General features: G+C 41.0%; 1 protein-coding gene across 3 annotated transcripts in view; it reads right to left on the reverse strand.

The window, feature by feature from the left end:
- SYNE1 (spectrin repeat containing nuclear envelope protein 1) overlaps nucleotides 1-18,887 on the reverse strand; it is a 281,513-nt gene that overhangs the window by 11,140 nt on the left and 251,486 nt on the right. For 2 of the 3 annotated variants that reach the window (XM_080998321.1, XM_080998320.1), the window contains 12 exons: nucleotides 18,070-18,252; nucleotides 17,747-17,884; nucleotides 15,821-16,012; nucleotides 14,834-15,167; nucleotides 13,386-13,454; nucleotides 11,417-11,559; nucleotides 8,916-9,042; nucleotides 6,263-6,474; nucleotides 4,296-4,496; nucleotides 3,299-3,427; nucleotides 2,621-2,833; nucleotides 1,642-1,734 (listed from right to left, as the gene is read on the reverse strand). In XM_080998321.1, coding sequence (XP_080854447.1) covers nucleotides 1,642-1,734; nucleotides 2,621-2,833; nucleotides 3,299-3,427; nucleotides 4,296-4,496; nucleotides 6,263-6,474; nucleotides 8,916-9,042; nucleotides 11,417-11,559; nucleotides 13,386-13,454; nucleotides 14,834-15,167; nucleotides 15,821-16,012; nucleotides 17,747-17,884; nucleotides 18,070-18,252 — 2,034 coding nt within the window. The remainder of the gene's footprint in view (nucleotides 1-1,641; nucleotides 1,735-2,620; nucleotides 2,834-3,298; nucleotides 3,428-4,295; nucleotides 4,497-6,262; nucleotides 6,475-8,915; nucleotides 9,043-11,416; nucleotides 11,560-13,385; nucleotides 13,455-14,833; nucleotides 15,168-15,820; nucleotides 16,013-17,746; nucleotides 17,885-18,069; nucleotides 18,253-18,887) is intronic. The other variant, XM_080998319.1, reaches the window with a different exon arrangement.

Below are 18,887 nucleotides of genomic sequence, written 5' to 3' on the forward strand. Positions count from 1 at the left end.
GGAGTGTGTTGCATTGGAAAAAAACAACTTGCTTTCTCTGTTTGCTAAGAAATCAGCAGCATACCGAAGAAACAAGTTTTCATTGCCAACACCACCACAAAACAAAGAGCAACAGTTGGAATAATTTTGGTCGGGCTTTTGGGTGACACCCCGTGGTATCTGCCCACTTGCATAAAATCCACTTGCACAATGTAAATTCTGGTTTCTCCAGCCCCCCTGTGTGCCCCCCCCCCAAATCTGCTCTAAAGTGTTCCTGACCCTCTTACTCGAGCAGATTTTGGGGGTCTTCAGGGAGATTCAGGGAGGAAGAGAGCAAGGAGAAATCCTGGTTCATGAGCTGATTATCAATTGACCTATGATGGATCTCACCCTTTGGCCTTCATTGCAAAGGACAAGGAAGACAAAGCTGCTCATTTTCCACACTCAAGAAGAGCAATTCCACTCTGAACATGTGTATGGTGAATTTTATGAATATAAAATTGTTTTCTTGAATCCCTGGGACTTCCCTACAACATTATCTTATCACTAATACTGATAGCTTAGCAACTTCTGTGTTGTGTTTTGTAAGTGGCCCTACAATGTTACGGTATTCATCGGGTGACCTTAGAAATTGGATTTTTGATCAGGATGCCAACCAAGACAAAGCATCCATCATTGCAGCTCGCTACTCTACATAGTACCCCCCAAGTTAAGGCAAATCACTCAAGGCCCTGTTACCTTGAGACTCTGACCTTGCCACAACTACGCAGGGCCTTTGTAGAACTAAGATTTCAACAGATGCCCTCAGCATTTTTAGAGGGGAGATACAGTCATACCTCATGTTGTGTAACCTCCAGGTTACAGAATCTTTGGGTTACGGCTGCAGCAAACCCCAAAGCGCTCTGCGGCGGTGTGTGCGTGCGCAGAAGCAGTCCTCTGGTTACAGAATTTTCAGGATTCAGATCCCGTTCAGAACCGGAGGTACTACTGTACTGGGGAATTTCCCATACAGATTGCAAATGTATACATGGATGCAATCAGGTAGAGGACATCACACACTACCTGCTGACTTGCCCCCTGTATACAATGCCCAGAGGAAAATTTATATCGCCAATTCTTAATTGGCTTCCAGGTTGATCCACACAGGAAGTGACAGTTGAACTCCTAGCAGATAAACATCTATATATTACACACCAGGTAGCCAAATTTGCACTGGCAGCCAAGAAGCTCTGTTCTAGCTATGTGAATGCACTCCAATCTTAAGTCTTAGTGTTGTAAATTTCTTTTTATGTTGTAAACTGCTACAGGTTACGTGTATGATTTTAGATGAAAGTTTCCTTTTATTCTCTGTTGTCCATTGTAAACGCCTTTGACTATATACAATAAAAATATTTGATTGTTTGACTAACATGTCGTGAGGCACCTACCACACTTTGAGTCCTGGTTTTACTATATATAGCATTTTATAATCCTGATTTCATGCAGGGAAGGAGATGCAGCAAAGTTTAGGGAGGCAGTGTTTTGTTGGAGGGAGAGCTCTTCTGGGTTGGTGCCTTTTTCTTGCCTATGAGGAGGAGGAAGATGGTGTGGACCTGTCACCTGGCTATAGCTACCTAGAGCTTCTACCCAAGAGCTAGCAGAAGGTATCTGGTGGGACATTACCGTTCTCTGTCTGCTTGGAGTACTCCTTCCCGATACTGGACTGAGGGATCCTGAAGTGTCCAGCTCATCAGCGGATGACCAGGAGGACAGATCCTAAGGTTCAGAATCAGTGGAGATTAGAAGGGGGAAAACACTATATATAAACTTGGTTCACAAAAAAGGACAAAAAATGCAGACCAACTGCTCGCAATTTGAAACAAAGTTGCTACAGGTTATGCAACACAGTTTGTGAAGACAAGCATACAAGTATTCTACCTTGCCTTGGGCAGAGAACTGTTATTTCTGGCCAAGTCAAGCCCGAGAAAACAGTTGCTCTTTAATGTATGTGGTGGTTTTTTTTAACAGTAATAGGTGGTGTGTACATAATAAAAATTCTCACTTGAATTGCAGATTTTTTTTCCTACACAGAGATATACACTAGACAGACTGAAAACTCATATTATTTGTACACTGTGGTATATTTTATTAGTAAGGGGGAATAACAGAGGGACTACTTGCAATGGAAAGTATTCAAATCACCCTTTCAGTACTGAGGCAGGTGTATAGTGTTTTTATTCATTTGTCAGCTACAGGCTGGAAGTGTTGTGGCTATATTTTTAAAAAATATACAGTATTTTGCAAAAGATTGTCAGATTTGGATCGTAGCAGAGCAGCAAAATATACTTTTAACGAATATATTTGAGATGGAAAATACATTCTGTCCCCTATCAAAAAACAAAGGGCTGGTGTAATTTGCAGATGGACCACTAATACATTGCACTGGCAACAATGCTTTTGCTTTTTAACTAACTGGATTCCCCCCAGAAACAGTAACTTCAGAATAAAGGGGTGTGTGAGCTAAGCATTTTGATGCCAACAATGCCATGTGTGCACTGCAAAAAACTTGCATGAATGGTGTCACAATAATCATCTGTCTGGAAGCAACCTAGCAGTGAACAGCCACAACGACTAGTAGATTTGCCGTGGCAGAATGACTTACCAGCTGACTGCTTGAAACATCTAGGATTTTCTCCAGCTCTTTAATGTGATGTGAAACTTCTTTAAGGAGCATTTTGAGTCTGTTTCCAATCACATGGACCTTCTCTTTGGCTTCTAGACAATCCTTGCCTTCAGCATTGACTAGCAGTTGGCAGGACATGTCTTGAAGAGATGCCACCTTCAGCTGAGATTCTAGCAGTTCGCGCCTTATTTGCTGTCAGGAAGGGGGGCAATCAGATGCATTTTGTTGCTTTGAATGAGTCAAAATGTAATTCAAATATTTTTTCTGATCTTAAAACTGAGGAACAGGGACCGATAAAGCTAAACTACCATACACTTGCTGTTGCAAATAAAAAAGAGATATCCAAATTCAAAAGAGAGGATTAATGATTGGCATTTTATTCTAAAAGCATGTCTGAACTGCACACTATTTTGCAAGTTTTGCATTTGCTATAAATATGTCATTATTTCAGGGTTCCCACTGCAAAGAAAAATATTTTAAAAACAGATTGATGGCTTTTTATACCAAATCAAGAAGATCTTAGCATTCCTGGTTGTCAATACCAGGAATATGCATTCTCAATTGGCACCAAAGGATCACAATATGTGTTCCAGATACTAGTTTCTATGTTCTTTTTTAATCTCTGAATTATTGTTCCTTTAGAGAAAGGTACTGTACCATTAGTAGCCTGTGATGATCCTGCAGAGTGTCTGAATCCAGATTTGGGTTGATAGGGACAATCTCATTTTTCCTCCTGTCAATGTTCTCCAGCCACAGCAACAAACCGTGGCTCATCTCATGGAAATCCTAGAAGTGATAGATGGAAGTTTAATGCCAAATGTGTTTTTTTGTGTTGCCCAGAACTCCAAAGATGCATTCAAATTTTACATTATCTGATCCTCCAAAAAATGAGTTGTGAGCATACATCCTTCTCCCCGCTCCCTGCCCCCCCTTGACTTAACAGAACACTTCTAGGTTTGTCAAATCACAATTTTTTGTGATGTCAGAACTAGCAAACTGGTTTGAGCGATCCCTGTAAACTTGAATTGAACCAGTTTGCAGTTCTGCTTTGGAGTGATTGCTCTGGTTTAGTAGTCACAACAAACCAGAGAGCATTGTATTAAGCACACATATGAGAGGGAAACAAAGCAATTCTGCACAGCTTGATCTTCCAAACCACATTTGGATTGGTGAAAATTATGTATGAACAACATGTTAAGTGCAGTATGAAACATATGTAATGCTGTTCTGTGTAACAAGGCCTTGATGGCCTTGAGTATTTAATGTGCTGAACAGGAAGTAGCTACTAATATTACATCCTTGTTTGAATCACTTTTCACAGGAACAAAATACTACATATGGTATAAGGCCTGTCACCTTAACAATATGCCAAAAGCATCAATATAGAAAATGTGCAAGGCAGTTTTCAGGAAGCAATTTAGGAAATGTGCAACAGATTTTACCTAATGCACCAAAATCTTTTAATAATTAGGCTTCTGGGCTTCAAAAATACTTGCTTTTTATGCTCTTGTCTAAAATGTCTCTGTGATATATTCAAGGCAGGATATGATGGTGTGCACACATTAAAGTAACTCATTTAAGAAAATGAATGTAATTGGTGCAACATCGAATCCAAGAGTCGAAGGGGAATGATTTTGCATAGACCAGAACAGACCTGACATTGCATTAGAGCGTTCTGCAGTGAACAGCGCCATTCTTCTAGCATACTACAGACATGATCCCAGCGCATGTTCATCTGAGACAACCGTTCCTGCAGTTTCTTGTTTTCCTCACTGTCAGACTGCATGAATTCTGAGCTGCAAAGGTTGATGGACAAAATGATGGCTTTGCGGTTATCAACGGCCTTCTGTAGCTCCTTGGGGAATGAAGAGAGACGGCAGTAAGCTTTTTTACAGGAAACATGCTTGAGAATTCAAGAAGAAACAAGTTCCACTATCTCTCTTAAAGTTTCATAACTTAAAAGACAGTTACTGTGTATTTATTTTTAAGTGATATGTCTGGCTTCTGACTAGTAAGAACCCATTTTTATAAAGGTCTCCGATTTTATGTTTGCAGTAGAATTCAGAACAAACTAATAAAATATTTAAAGACCTAAAGCCTTATGGCATGGTTGAATTTGATGGGGATTGAAACCACAGGAGCTGGCTCTTTTTTCATACTCCAGACTGTACACATAACCTACTTTCAGACTGTTGCTATTTTTGGAGTGTGGGGGATTCAATTACACACTGGCAAATCCAGATCTCACAATTATAGTGGATTCGGAGGTCTTGTGCAAGAAATCTGCTTCCCCCCAAAAATGACTTTTTGAGGGAAGTGAATGGAAATTGCACTGGAATGTGTGGGATAGTAGTAGTTTTGATGCAATGTCATCTAGTCTCTCATCAAACAAATGAGGATGAATGCTCATTAAATAGACATCATCTAGCTTTCCCTTAAACAAATTAGGATCAATGCTCAATAAGCACGTCACCTGGAAGCAAGTATTTAAATACTTTGGGAGGAATTCAATGTTGTGTTATGGCAATTGTTCCACCAGCATAAACATTTCTGTTTACTATGTGGAATGATTCCCCTCCCCACACTGTTCTGGAGGCTCTCCCGATTCCCCCAAATGAGTTTGGGGGTGTGGGGATTGAGAAGGGGGAAAGGCCGACTGTAGTAGTGGAAGTCAATGTGGGCTAGCTAATGGGAGTTGTTAGCTGAATTTGCCCCATACAGACACACACTTCAAAAAAGAAGTACCTCACAATGTCAAAAAGCTTAGACAGATAGTGGGCTGTGTCCTGGACTAGTCTAATTTAGAACAAGCCTCTGAATTTCGCATCAAAGAGGGAATTACCTTTCTCTAGAGCAAACGAATTGATGTCATCATTTGGCTTAGCTGAAGTACTGCAGCCTTAGTTTATGAGGCTTTAATTCAGGCCCAAAGGAAATATTAATGCCACATTCATGTAAGGAAATTGTCCTCTGGATCTTCTGGAAACAGCTATGGGCCCACCCGGATGAAGTATCCCATACACACATCAAGATACACTGTTAAACCCATTCATGCCTAGAGTGTAGGCATTAGTCCCTGTCTGACTATAGGACAAATTCCAAAAGAAAAAAAGAATATTAACCAAAAGGAAGTCTGATGTTGACCATACTGTGCACTGGTAAACAAGCAGAGTTCTTTGCTTGGTTTTCTCAAAATGCCACAGATTTAGCTGATCTGAGTTGGCAGCCTGATGCTTTCACTACATTATAGTGCTCTTTGTAAAGAATGTCTGGTTGCCCTCCCCTTGGCTTGCCTCTTAAGAGCAAAATCTTCTGCCAACCATCTTAACCATCTGCCACCGTGAGTGTCTTTGGAGGAAGATGTAGGATATGAAGAGAAGGAATGAATAAATAAATAACAAAATGAATATAAACACTGGCATACTGTGTAACGTAAAGAAGAAGAAGAAAACTCCAATGAAATTGACTATCATGGTCTTTCATTTACAGTCCTTTAGTATATGAAGAAATGCAGGGTCCAGAAATTGGCAGTGCTTTTTGAATAGGAGCTGAAATGGCACCTCACAAAAATAAAGCATATTAGAAAATCAACAGAAAAGAGGACCAGGAATTAGAACCTACTTTCAGTTTTTTAATCCGTAGCTCAATGGTTTGTATATCCGTGCTGAGATCAAGGCAGCACAGTTGTTCCAACTCTTCTTCAGTTTCTCCAAGCCAAACCCAGATGCTGTTTAGGTCAGAACTAAATTGCTGCCATTGCTGAAGATTCTGTTTCATCCTCAGTTCTTTACTTAAGGCCTGGGCCTGGATTAACTCCCACCGATCAATCACACCTAAAGGGAAAAAGATCTCTCTGTAAGAGCAACTTCCTTCCTGACTCCCCGCCCCCCAATATTCCATCACACGTTAGCATGATCAAGAAACAGAATCTAGGGTGAAGGTGTGCAGACAAAGGCAAGTTAAATTCTGGGGTGACCAGGGACCCTTAGGTTCCATGCCAATAGTAACACCTGAGGACACTCATATAAGTGAATGCCTGCCATCCAGTCTTAGAATGAAAAGTAATGCACTGATCTTGGGGACTGCCTGGACCAGATGCCACTGACAGGGGCATCATGGGGGAAGGAATGTGTACAGAGCTCACAGAGAGACATTCAGAGTCCCTTCGAGTTAAGGCTGAGCAAGGGTCTGGTGGTACTGATGGTGCAGAAGTTTTCTGAAAGCCTAACTTTGGCCTAACTTAGTTGCTGTGTGTTTTGAAATTCTCATGGCTATTTATTTTCTCCCTAGATTTAATAATCTGAGGGCAGGAAGCAGGAATGCCAGCTTGGCCCCACAACTGTGCGTGCCTGGGGCCGTGGGTTCCATGTAGTGCGCATGGCCCTGGCACTGAAATTTGTGAGTGCCCAGCCCCTTCATGAGGAATTTTGTGGGTGCCCGGGCACCCAGGGAGTTGGCACCTATGGCAGGAAGCATTTCCCTCACTCTGAAATTGCTTCAGAAATATGGCACACATCGATACATATTTCACCCATTATAGTGGACACTTTGTTAGGAAACATATAGATTCTGTATTTTTCTATACTCTGTTAATTCGTAAAGTAATAGCCCAAACAAGACAATTCTCACAGAAGGAGTTGTGCTGATTAATTTACCACAGCATCCAAAAACTGCACTAATCATTATCATGACATGCTAAATTAACTAATGAAAGGGATGAATACTATGCTGTTTTCATTAAGGGCTATAACGAAGCTTCACACAAGCAAATCAGTCTGAGAATTTCCCACCAGATTCAATTAACTGTGACACTCACTCCCCTGGCTCCATCATTACAAAAAGTTCCAGATTCCAAGGCAAAATCTTAAAACAAAAACAAAAACCCATTTCTAATTTCAGTTTGAGATGCATGCTCATTTTTAATTGCATGATTGCTGTGACAGAAATCGATACAGCCTTCCTCTCATCTTGGTTACTGCTACTTACCTAGACCTCCAGTACACTTCAAGCCTTATATTGGATCAGTCTATGTCAATTTGTATTAAATATGTAGCTTTGCTCTCTTCATCCATAACCTAAAAACCACATCCCCAATAAGCATTACAGTAAGCCTGCAACTTATGTGGGGGTTATATTCATGCCTAAAGTGAAAATCATGTATAGTGAAAACCAGTGCTTTTTTTCTCTGGCGGTACTCAAAGGCACACAGTACTTTTTCTTCTAGAAGAAAGGCATTTACTGTAATAACTTCGTGCTGAGTACCAGGACCTATTTTTCTAGAAGAAAAGCACTGGGACTCAAAACCCATTAGAGTTGAATGGCTGGTGGGATTGCCAAAGTCATTGTCCTCAGAACCCTGCCCCCTTTCTGCCCATTACTTGTTTGTTTGTTTGTTTTGCCATGCACATGAAGCTGAAGGTGCACAAGTAAAATGTGTGTAAGTTGCAGGCTTACTGTATTCCAGTTTGTTCACAAATTCAGTTTCGGTTAGCTCACTTCCATCCACTGCCTCAACATAAGCCAAGACAGAAGCAGCACCAAGATTCTGAGATATACTATTAAAAAATAATAATCTATAACAACATTTAACATTTGCTGGGAACATATATTAACTAGGTGCCATACAGGAAAAATAGCAGTGCAAGCAGAAAGCCTCACTGACCTCAGTGGGACTTACTCCCTAGCTAAGTGTGCCTAGAGGAGTCTATCCTAAGAGCTTCAAGGAAAATACTTGATTAAAACTAGAGCTAAGAAAACTCAGGCACTTCCAAATTCTTATAAAGACCCATAAAGTCATTTCGTACAATTCATTAAATTTAAAATAGACAGTGTGTCACCCTGATACAAGTCTTAAAATAAAATCATTAGGAAATTATTCGCATCAGCCTCTTGAATCTCTCTCGCTCAGAATGAGTGGAAAAACTTAAACCAACTTCCATAAATACTGTCTCAAGAATGGACTTAGAATTGGATAAGAGCCCCAGAAAACTGTTGTCATCCTGATGTACCAATGATAATGTGTGTCCCATGATCAAACAGTGAACAAGAGATTCCAAAAGATTGTGCAATCCCCTGCTAATCTCTTGGTAAAGACCATTAACAAAAGCTGCCACTGCAGTCTCAGTGCTGCTCCAAAATCAGATTGTAAAGAATAATTAAAAAACAGCTGTCACCCAGATGTGCAAGCAGTACGATGTGCTTCCATGGTTCAATGCTGCATGTCATTATCACTTGTTCTCCTCACATTGCAAGTTCAGTTCTGAATATTACTTACCAGCTGTTTGTGTCTCCGTGCTGTTCAGGTTAATAAATCCAGACAGCTTTTCCTCTTCCTCTTTCAGTTTGTGCTCAAGTCTTCTTACTGAATCTATGCTCCCACTGCATTCGCCCAGAAGCTTCATCTGTTCGAAAAAGAGAGAAACCACTTCTCATTATTCATGACCATGCTGGAGAAACAACAGAACTAAGAGCAAAATCCTAGGAAGTAAGTCCCACTGAGTTCAATGGGGCTTACAGTCAGGTAAGAATGGGATTACATTTTAAGATTCTAACTACAAAACAATTTGCATCCTAGTTCTTAATACAAGTCATTCTATGATGTGATAGATAGAACTCCACTGTCTTAATGGTTTGAAAACTTTGTATGGCTATCCCCTTGTTTTTAATGGCAATTAAACACAAGAAAGAGAGAGATTATGGGTTAACAGAAATGTTTTTGCTATTGCTGAAATTTCAGATATTTAACTAAGAAACTAATGCAGAGTATAAAGATGAAGGAGCTAAAACTGAGATCACAGTTTGCTTTTAACAGGCACTTCAGGAATCACTGTTAATGTTTTATTTAGTGAGATGTGAGTTGTTGCTGGGCAAGCACTAAATCTATAGTAATTCACCACATTGGGATCTAAAAACCCTTGGACAAAACCCCACTTAAGATGTACATCCAGTGCAATTTTATTTTTCCACTTAACAGCATTGCAAAGGGTTGGACTAGATGGCTCTCATGGTCTCTTCCAACACCACAATTCTAGGATTCTATGCATCACAAACTGCTTTGGAGAGATCAGTTTCAAAAGAGGTTTTCTCTTGTGACCTGGTGGTGGTGGCAGCTGTCCAAGAGTCCCCTGCACAAGCAGAACTAGTTGTATGGCTCACTGTATCCTTGCCCACCTGTCCAGATCACAGTTCACCATGTCACACAAATCTTCAAAATGTTGGTGTGTGTTGATTTATTAAGTTATTGTTTTTTTCAAAAGTTACAAGTTCTATTATTCCCTGCCTGTGTCTGCTTTCCATTGCAGCTCCTGACCGCTGGAATGCTCTTCCTCCTGTCATTTTGGCGTTTAAGAAATCTGAGGATGAATCTCTTCACTCCCAGCTCCTTTCCCTTCTCCCCGCCCCCCCCCAGTATTATCCTGTTTTTAATTATTTTTCAAGCCTTTCTTGTCTTTGTATGGATTTAGCTTTAGGTGCTGTATGAATAATAATAAATTTAGAAAACACTTAAAATGTGTAGCACACATGTACCGCCCCCCCCCAAAAAAAACAGAAGGAAAAAAGTTTCAGAAGGAGAACTCCACAAACAGCCCCATCATAGCACAGAATGCTGAGAGACTGAGAGGGTGTGTGGGGGAAGAAGTTATTTTTCAGTGTCTCTAGGGAGGGAAGAAAAAGTTGCCCAATGATATCAGTGTAGAATCGAAAACATTTAATGAACCTAAACCAGGTGCGAGTGAGTTCAAACTCTAAAGACAAGAAAGAACTCCTGCCAGTTCTCAGTTTTTATTCAGTGTGAGACATTTAAGAAACAACCCTGGTAAGGAAAATTCCAAAACAAAGCAGTTCACTGTCCCTAAATTGTTAGCTTAAAGTAGCTATTCCTGGAAAAGAGTGACTTATAACAGCCCAGAAGTGTATCTCTCATGCTGTGAGCCAGACTCTAGTGATTTACTGTGTTGTCCAGAGGTATTAGATCCATATTGCAAGCTGGGCTGAAGCTGAGAGTAGCTTACAACAATTCTGCAGTGTTTTCTATTGCTTTCTCCGCCCCCCGCCCCCCAATTCAGATTGGGCTGACAAAAATCCCACAGTACAATTCATTTTTATATCTATTGCAAGTAGAAGTGATAGGCTGGCAGAGTGGTTTTCCTGTGGTGTAGCACATTGCTAATATTGCAGTCCAGAGGTGGGATTACTTAAATTTATTCAGTCCAAATCAACCACTTAATTGCTGGGTAAAACCTCATGCTCCATTGACTTGCATGCACAGTGGCTGCTGTTAAGTGTAGTGTAGTGTAGTGTAGTGTAGTGTAGTGTAGTGTAGTGTAGTGTAGTGTAGTGTAGTGGTTAAGAGCGGTAGACTCGTAATCTGGTGCACCGGGTTCGTGTCTCTGCACCTCCACATGCAGCTGCTGGGTGACCTCGGGCTAGTCACACTTCTCTGAAGTCTCTCAGCCCCACTCACCTCACAGAGTGTTTGTTGTGGGGGGGGGGGGAGGGAAAGGAGAATGTTAGCCGCTTTGAGACTCCTTCGGGTAGTGATAAAGCGGGATATCAAATCCAAACTCTCTCTAATGTGCAACAACTAAAAGGAATAATAAATTTTGCATTTGATGGAAGGAACTCTATATCTGATGCTAACTTTACCCCCCCCCCCCAACCCTCTCAGCAACTGGCTCAGGTAAGACAAACACACTATGAATAGCAACAATACAAATAGCAACGAATAGCAATTTTATGTCCAGCCACGAGTGGGGCTAAGCTCACAGTACTTACATAGCCTTTGTAGCTAGAATCTAGTTCCGGCCCTGTTGGTGTTTTACTGCGGATTATGTTCTCCGTTTGCTGGATTTGGAAACGGCTGGTGTCTAAGGCCTTGTCAAGCTGTCGGATGTGTGTTTCTAAGGAACATGGTTCTCCTGTAGAAAATATAGACAGATAGATGTTACCAAACCGACAAACTGAAATGTCTCATTGAGTAGGAGAAAATACTGAAGGTGGTGCTACTAGGTTTGAAAGCATGACAAAGAGTTAATTACAATAGCATGCAGGTGACAATTAGATTTGTAACTATTGTACAAACATATCTGCAACTAAGTTGGTTAATGTGTGTGCTGAGAAATGAACAGTTTTTAAGCAGGACCTATCAGGAAAATTCAATTCCCCAAAACAATTCTAGAAGACCAAGCACTCTGCACTCGTTTCATTGTATCCTCATTTTGCAGTACAGTGGTACTTTGTGTTGCGTAACCTCCAGGTTACAGAATCTTTGGGTTATGGCCGCAACGCTCGCACATGCACAGAAGCGCTCTGTGCGCCACATGTGTATGCAGAAGCGCTCTATCATGCCGCGTGGATTTTTTGGGGTGCACATGGGATCCCGAAATGAATTAAATCCGTAACCAGAGGTACCACTGTATTTGTGCTAAGCAGGCAACTGGTAAGAGCCTAGAAACTGCTGCACTCCCCACACCCCCTGTATAAATGCTGGAGAATTTTATAGTCTCAGCATGCACACACACATTTACTTGAAAATATGTCCCTCTGATGCGGGTGGCGCTGTGGGTTAAACCACAGAGCCTAGGGCTTGCCGATCAGAAGGTCGGTGGTTCGAATCCCCGCGACGGGGTGAGCTCCTGTTGCTCGGTCCCTGCTCCTGCCAAACTAGCAGTTCGAAAGCACATCAAAGTACAAGTAGATAAATAGGTACCACGTTTCCGCGCGCTGCTCTGGTTTTGCCAGAAGTGGCTTAGTCATGCTGGCCACATGACCCGGAAGCTGTACGCCGGCTCCCTCGGCCAATAAAGCGAGATGAGCGCCGCAACCCCAGAGTCGTCCACAACTGGACCTAACGGTCAGGGGTCCCTTTACCTTTACCTAAGTCCCTCTGAATTCAAAAGGGCTAACTTTTGAGTAGATGTGTATAGCGTTGTACAAATAAATAAAGTTTTCCTAGATTTTCCTGAAAACTTGTAAATATTTGTAATGCTCTGAGCATTACTGCTACTTTTCTGGTATGGCAAAAAGGCATTATGCTAAAACTCATGGAAATCTGGAAGCACATGGCCTTGAACAGTAAATTAAACTGTAAAGCAGTGAAGTGACCATAGGACAAATCTTTTGCTATGGAAAATGACTTAAAGACCCCTCCATTAAAGCCATTTCAGGCTGCCTTATTTCCTCTTCAGAAATATTGGGCAATAGCCTGTATCTTACTAATATTGTGATATTTCAAACTGTGCAAGAGGGTTAGAGAATATAGAATCAGAAAGGGAGATGTTATCCTATTTTCACATCCTCTTCTCCCAACCCTCCCAAGCTGATTCATTCTGGGGTGTGTGTGTGGAATGTTAGTGAAAATGTACTTCAGATTTGTTTAAGGAAGATGTAAGACAGAGGCTATGGCTTTTGAGCAGTGTGTTATCCTAAATATCCTTTTACTCTCTTCAAACCCTTGTAATTCTATGATTTCTATCTCCCACCTCTCCCCAGGAAGCACAAGTTACATAGATGACCTATTTCCCCCTCAATTTATAGGCTATGCAACAGGAATATTAATACCATTATTTTAAGCAGAATACTAAATATATAAGCAAATATCCTTATTTTCTATCAACATGCTGGCACTGATGTGTGAAGAAGAGTGGCTGGGATAAGTAGTGACTAAGAAAGCAGATATGCCAAGAAAGAAGGCAGTGTTATTGGTGGTTTAGGTCTGGCAATCTTTATGATTTCTGTTGCCTACCACAGACATTTCTAAGAGCATTTTCAGTAAGTTTTATATAGGCCTCAGGGCTCCCAGGGATCGCTATATCTGGAAAAATAAAACACAACCCAAAATGACTGCTTATCAACAATTATTTCAGTATCCTTTGCGTCAGGCACTGAATCTCCCAAAAGGAGAGTACATCACCAGTTCTACTGCCTTTGAGACATTAACTGAAATTAATCTTTGCGTATTCTCCAAAAATAGTTCAAGGATCCAAGTGAAACAGGCAACAAGGAGAAACCCAAATGTGCAATTACATGATGAGAGACCAGAACTGTGTATTTCAGTAGGACCAAACATGCAACCCTCATCTTGTTGTACTTCTGATAAGGAAGCCTCATGAACAGAAGCGTATTCTGTGACTTTAATCTGTTTTTATTTATTTATTTATTTTAACCCTGGGACCTACTGGTGAACAACATCTGGGAACAGTGTGCTTGCTGGGTAAGCTAGGCTTTTAGTCTGTCCTTGCAGGGATGTCCTTGTAATTCCCAGCTAAATCTTAGTTTTTGTATTGTTAGGCGTATGTATTTCAAAGAAACAAGCATAACTGAATACACATGATTCCTGTTTGACATGGAAACCAGTGTTTTGTAACTATGAATTGGACCAGGACACAAAAATATAAATCAGGCTTGGGTTTGTGGCAGATGTGCATGTTATGCTCACTTTTGGGAGTCTCATTAAATTCCAGAGTACTATGGAAACACTCACAGGATCAAGTTGACGCCAGCCTTTTACCTCTGCTGCACTGTCCCCCAGAAACTGTCTTATTAAAATATTCTGCATGATTGTTATTTTCTAGGACCAGCATGGTCACACAGCTAAGCATGTTTAACCCATGAGTCTTAAGAGTCAAAACGGCACTGCTAAATTCCCACTGATGTCAACTCCTGTCTTACCTAAACAAGGGGTGTGCCTGATCCTTTTTGAACATGGCACCCATGAGTTTGACACCACAGACTTTTAGCTGTGTGCTAGGCAAGGCAGTGTGGGGTGGTTTTTCACACATCATTGTCGTGGCTTGGAATACAGCAGCTGGCATTGCAGAAGCATTCCCTTTACTAGTTCAACACATGGGGGCTAATTAAAAACAAAATTCATCAAAGTTCATGAGACTAGGCCCTGAACCACAATGACTTCAAGCCCAGCTATTAACTAAACTCAAAGTTTCCCAAGAAAATTTGCCTTCTGTGACGGCTATGACTAATAGGGTAGCGCCAGCTAATCTATTCTGTCTGAAAAAATCTCTTCCAGTTCCTTCTCTGACAGTCTATGAAAATTTCCTAAAAAGCAACCATATGTCAGAGCTGTTCATGTAACCGGCAACTTTACGCCAAGAACTAGGCCAATAAAGGTCAGCTGACTTAGAAATGTCCCTGCAGAGCTGTATAAAGGGATTAGAGATGGGTGAGTGATTATACCTGCTAGGCTTGCTGCTCCTCTGAGAAAAAACTCTTTGTCTTCTTGCCCCTCCACTTCTTCAGAATGCAGCGCTCTCGAAATGGCCGTCTCCAGGTCCCGGCTCAGGTCATAGTCATGATCCCATTCCAAGGGGATGGAATCTACACTAGCAGGAGTGTCACGTCCTGACCTTTCACTTCGGAGAGGCTGGGGAAGAGACAGCGAGAGGTTGGAGGAAGGGTGTGGGGAGAGGACACTGTCTGCAGATTTGTCATGCCAGTGTATGTCAGAAAGATCTCCCGATTCATCCAGATCCACTTCGCGATCAGAGAGGTCATGCTCATCATCTGTGAGCTAGAAGGAGACATTAAAGAGTCAATTAATAGTCTTCTCAATGGATCAGTGCTAGCTCTAGCTAGGTCAATAAGATAAAAGTGTCATTGTGTAACATTCAAACTCACAACATTCTCATTATGCTTCTTTCTTTTCTGGTTTTATGGGTGTGTTGTTGTTTTTAAAACTCCCATATAACACTAATAAAAAAAGCTAAAAATAAGCATGTCTTGTATGTTTAGTGCTCATCTCTATGGCTGCCTATCAGGTAATTGTCTCTGTTAGATAACATCTCCTTCCAGTCAGAAAATTTACTGCAGTATCTCGGAAATGAGCCAAAATAGTCATGCATTTGGACCAGTACTAGGTCCTTTTCTTTCATCTTCTGAAAACAGCAGTCTGATTTCCAGATATTTCTTATGTACTTCTCTTTTGCATTTTCAGCCTGGAAACTTAAATGAATAATGATGCCTCTCTAGATTTAGAAGTGTACCTTTCTGCATAGAAACAAAATAATGGTCCAGTGGGATCCACTGTGCAGTCCATTACGGATTGTGTAGCTCTGATCTTGCAAATTTCATGCTTATGCATTCACAAAGCTTTAAATTTGCCATACTGAATGTCCTACCTATGTAAGGCTTTCAACAATTGCTTATGGTGGAAAAAAAACTTACCGGGAGGCGGATTAGTTTTTTATGATACCGTTCAACTCGGCCAAAGACCTCCTGGCAGTATCGCCGAAGCTCATCAAGCTCTTCTTCAATGACAGCTGCATCCAGAGGCTCACTTTTTTCTATCAGCTGCTCACCCTGGGCAATGATCTGTTCAATTTTGTTGTTGTTCAATGATATCTCCTGCTGAAAGGCCTGCATAGCATAGTTATAATGAAATTTTAAGGGGTGTGTGTGAAATGTTTCCAGTAAACATATTAATTAAAAGATCATTATACCACCTGTTATTTAAGTACAGATATTTCAAGACACTTCAGATAACCATTAAACTAGTTCATTTACTGAAAATGTTGTATCTATAAAACATTTATATTATGGAGAGTATCTAGATCAGTCTTCTGTAACCTAGTGCTCTCCAGATCTCTCGGCACTGGCTAGGGATAATGGAAGTGATAATTCCAAACATCTGGGGAGCACCAGGTTGCTGAAGCCTGGTATACAACAAGCACACAGCTGACCAGGCAGTTGATTATCCCACAGGTAAACAAAATAGAAGGAAGAACACAAAGATTCTCAAGCCATACTCTTGCATTGTCAAACCACTTAAGAAGCCAATCAACAAAGATAATGTATATTGTATTCTATTTTATATTGTTATTATACACCCCCTGGAAATAACACATAAAGATCCTGCATTCCTAATCTGTTATGTTAGTTGGTGACAATTTCACTTTATTTAAGTTCTTTCAGACTCAGGTGCATACCAAGGTTTTAAAATATTTAAACAGTTATCAGTATAAACAAAATATACGTGTTTTTTTGAGGCACCATCTACAACACAGTTGTTCAGTCATGGTGCCTTCAGCAATAGCCCAAATGATATAATTTGTGGGCAAGTTCAGACAGAAGACTGATGTGATCCTATCTACTGCCGGGAGTCTATATTCAGTTCTTTCACCACACAGACCTGATTCCTGGAACAAAAGTATCCTTAGCTGTTTTACACTGCAGAGCTAATGCAAAATAGGCACACAGGTGAAAAGTCAACTTGACTTCAAAACAAAACATGCCACTAGTATCATAGGAACCTAGACATTTGGCAGAAGACCTGAATCAAGGAACTCCTGAGTATGGGGAACCACAACTGCCACCAAGAGAAGCAATGACGATGGACCCTTAATCGTTGCTCCATCTACTGTTTCCCACTGTGACGTGGAAGGGAAAGGCTGTGACTCAGTGGCAGAACACATACTTTACAAAAGGTCCAGGTTCAATCCCCAGAATCTCTGTGTAGGGATGGAAATATTCACTGTCTGAAAGCCTTCAGAACTGTTGCCAGTCAGTGTGGATAATACTGCACTAGATGGACCAATGGCCTGATTCAGTATAAGACAGCTTCCATCTGAGAATCTTTAGTTAGGACAAAGCTTGGGTGCTATCCAACCGAAATGTCCCATCAGCTCAAAAATGTTCACTTGTGCAAAGGGACCTTCTCCTCTCTATTCCCTTGTGTGCACCTTGTCCCCTCCCCATATCTGCTGTGGAGGATTGAGGGTAAATCAGGTACAGATTTAGGGAAGTAGTGCTCTTGGGCAAGTGGAAATCCTTGCACTGATGGAAGGCTTACTTGGTGCTACTTTAGATACAACCCAGTGACTTGTGCAGGGCATTTCTCCATCTCTTCCTTAAATATGGGTAAATAAAAGCAACTCGTGAACAAACAATTAAACTTTCAGATGTCATCTGTTTGCTTTTGCTTGCCAGAACTGATTTAATTGGTGTGGGCTGAGAATCCCACTTAGCGCTTTCCTTTCCATTTTCATGTTTATGAAACTTGCTCCGAATAAACCTTTTAAATAATGTGTAAAGTGCTTATTGGGTTTTTTGTTTTGTTTGGTTACTGTGTGCCTATAGGTTGCATTTCTATACCTTGAGCTGCTTTATCTTGGCCTGAACATCACACTCTGAGAAATGTTCAATGTTGGTTAACTGTAGATCCATCTCTGTAAGCCATACTAGAATGCTGTCGCGTGCCGTCTCAAACTCCTCACGCTGACCAATGAAATGCTAAAAAAGGAAATAAACCTAATTTAAATGCTTATAGCCTTCAACTTTATCAAACATAACTTAAACAGAACCACCACAACTACCACATCAATTAATAAAACTGCAATGTTCTCAACAGCAACTCCCCACTTCCCCTGATCCAAAAATATACCACCATAAGGAATGAACTACGAATGGAGAAATACTTTAAGCCTGCGGAGGATGGAGGTCACTCGCTTTTGTAAATTGTCCCATCTCTGGTTTCCTTCATGGACCATCTGCTTGAGGCTGCAAGCAGAGTCAGTGCGGTTCTCTCGGGCCAAGCGGCGGTACTGCTTGTTAATCAGTTCCAGCTGAGTCAGGCTTTCGTGAACTTGTCGCTGAAAAGCCTACAAGAATAGCAGCAACAAAAGAGCCTGTTAGAGCACTAGCCTCTGTAAATCATGGTTTGTATTTTCCTTGTCCTTGACTTTGGCAACAGGACCACAGAAGAGAAGAGATCTTTGTAGATGGAAATTACTATCAAGGATATTACATGCATGTATGAAGGGGTAATTTAAGAAGTGACTTTTGATTGGTGCTACTATATTCTACTAAGAATAAATCAATTCAGTTTTCCCTTAAGTGAATCCAGAGCTACACAACACATGTGATACTGGGATGTCACTGGATGAGATCAAAAGCACATCTAGTGCCTCATCCTGTTTTCACAGTGGCCAATAAGATGCCTATGGGAAGCCTGCAAGTAGGACTAAGTCCAACATCAGTCTCATTGGGTCTCATATGATCAAAACCTTTTTCGTTATGGGAATTCAAGGACTGAGATAGGATGTTGAGAAGTAATCATTTGTGATCCTACAAAATATCCTCTTGGAAAACTAAGTAGATGGTGTGTGTGTGTGTGTGTGTGTGTGTGCGCGCGTGTGCGTGTGCATGTGTGTGTTTGGGTGTGCTAAATCAACATTGGGAGTGGGAATGAGTTTTCCATTACAACAAACTGGCTAAAGATCCTAGTCATAATTTT

The sequence above is a fragment of the Podarcis pityusensis genome (assembly GCF_964106645.2).
Source record: "Podarcis pityusensis genome assembly, chromosome: 3".
Lineage (NCBI taxonomy): Eukaryota > Metazoa > Chordata > Lepidosauria > Squamata > Lacertidae > Podarcis > Podarcis pityusensis.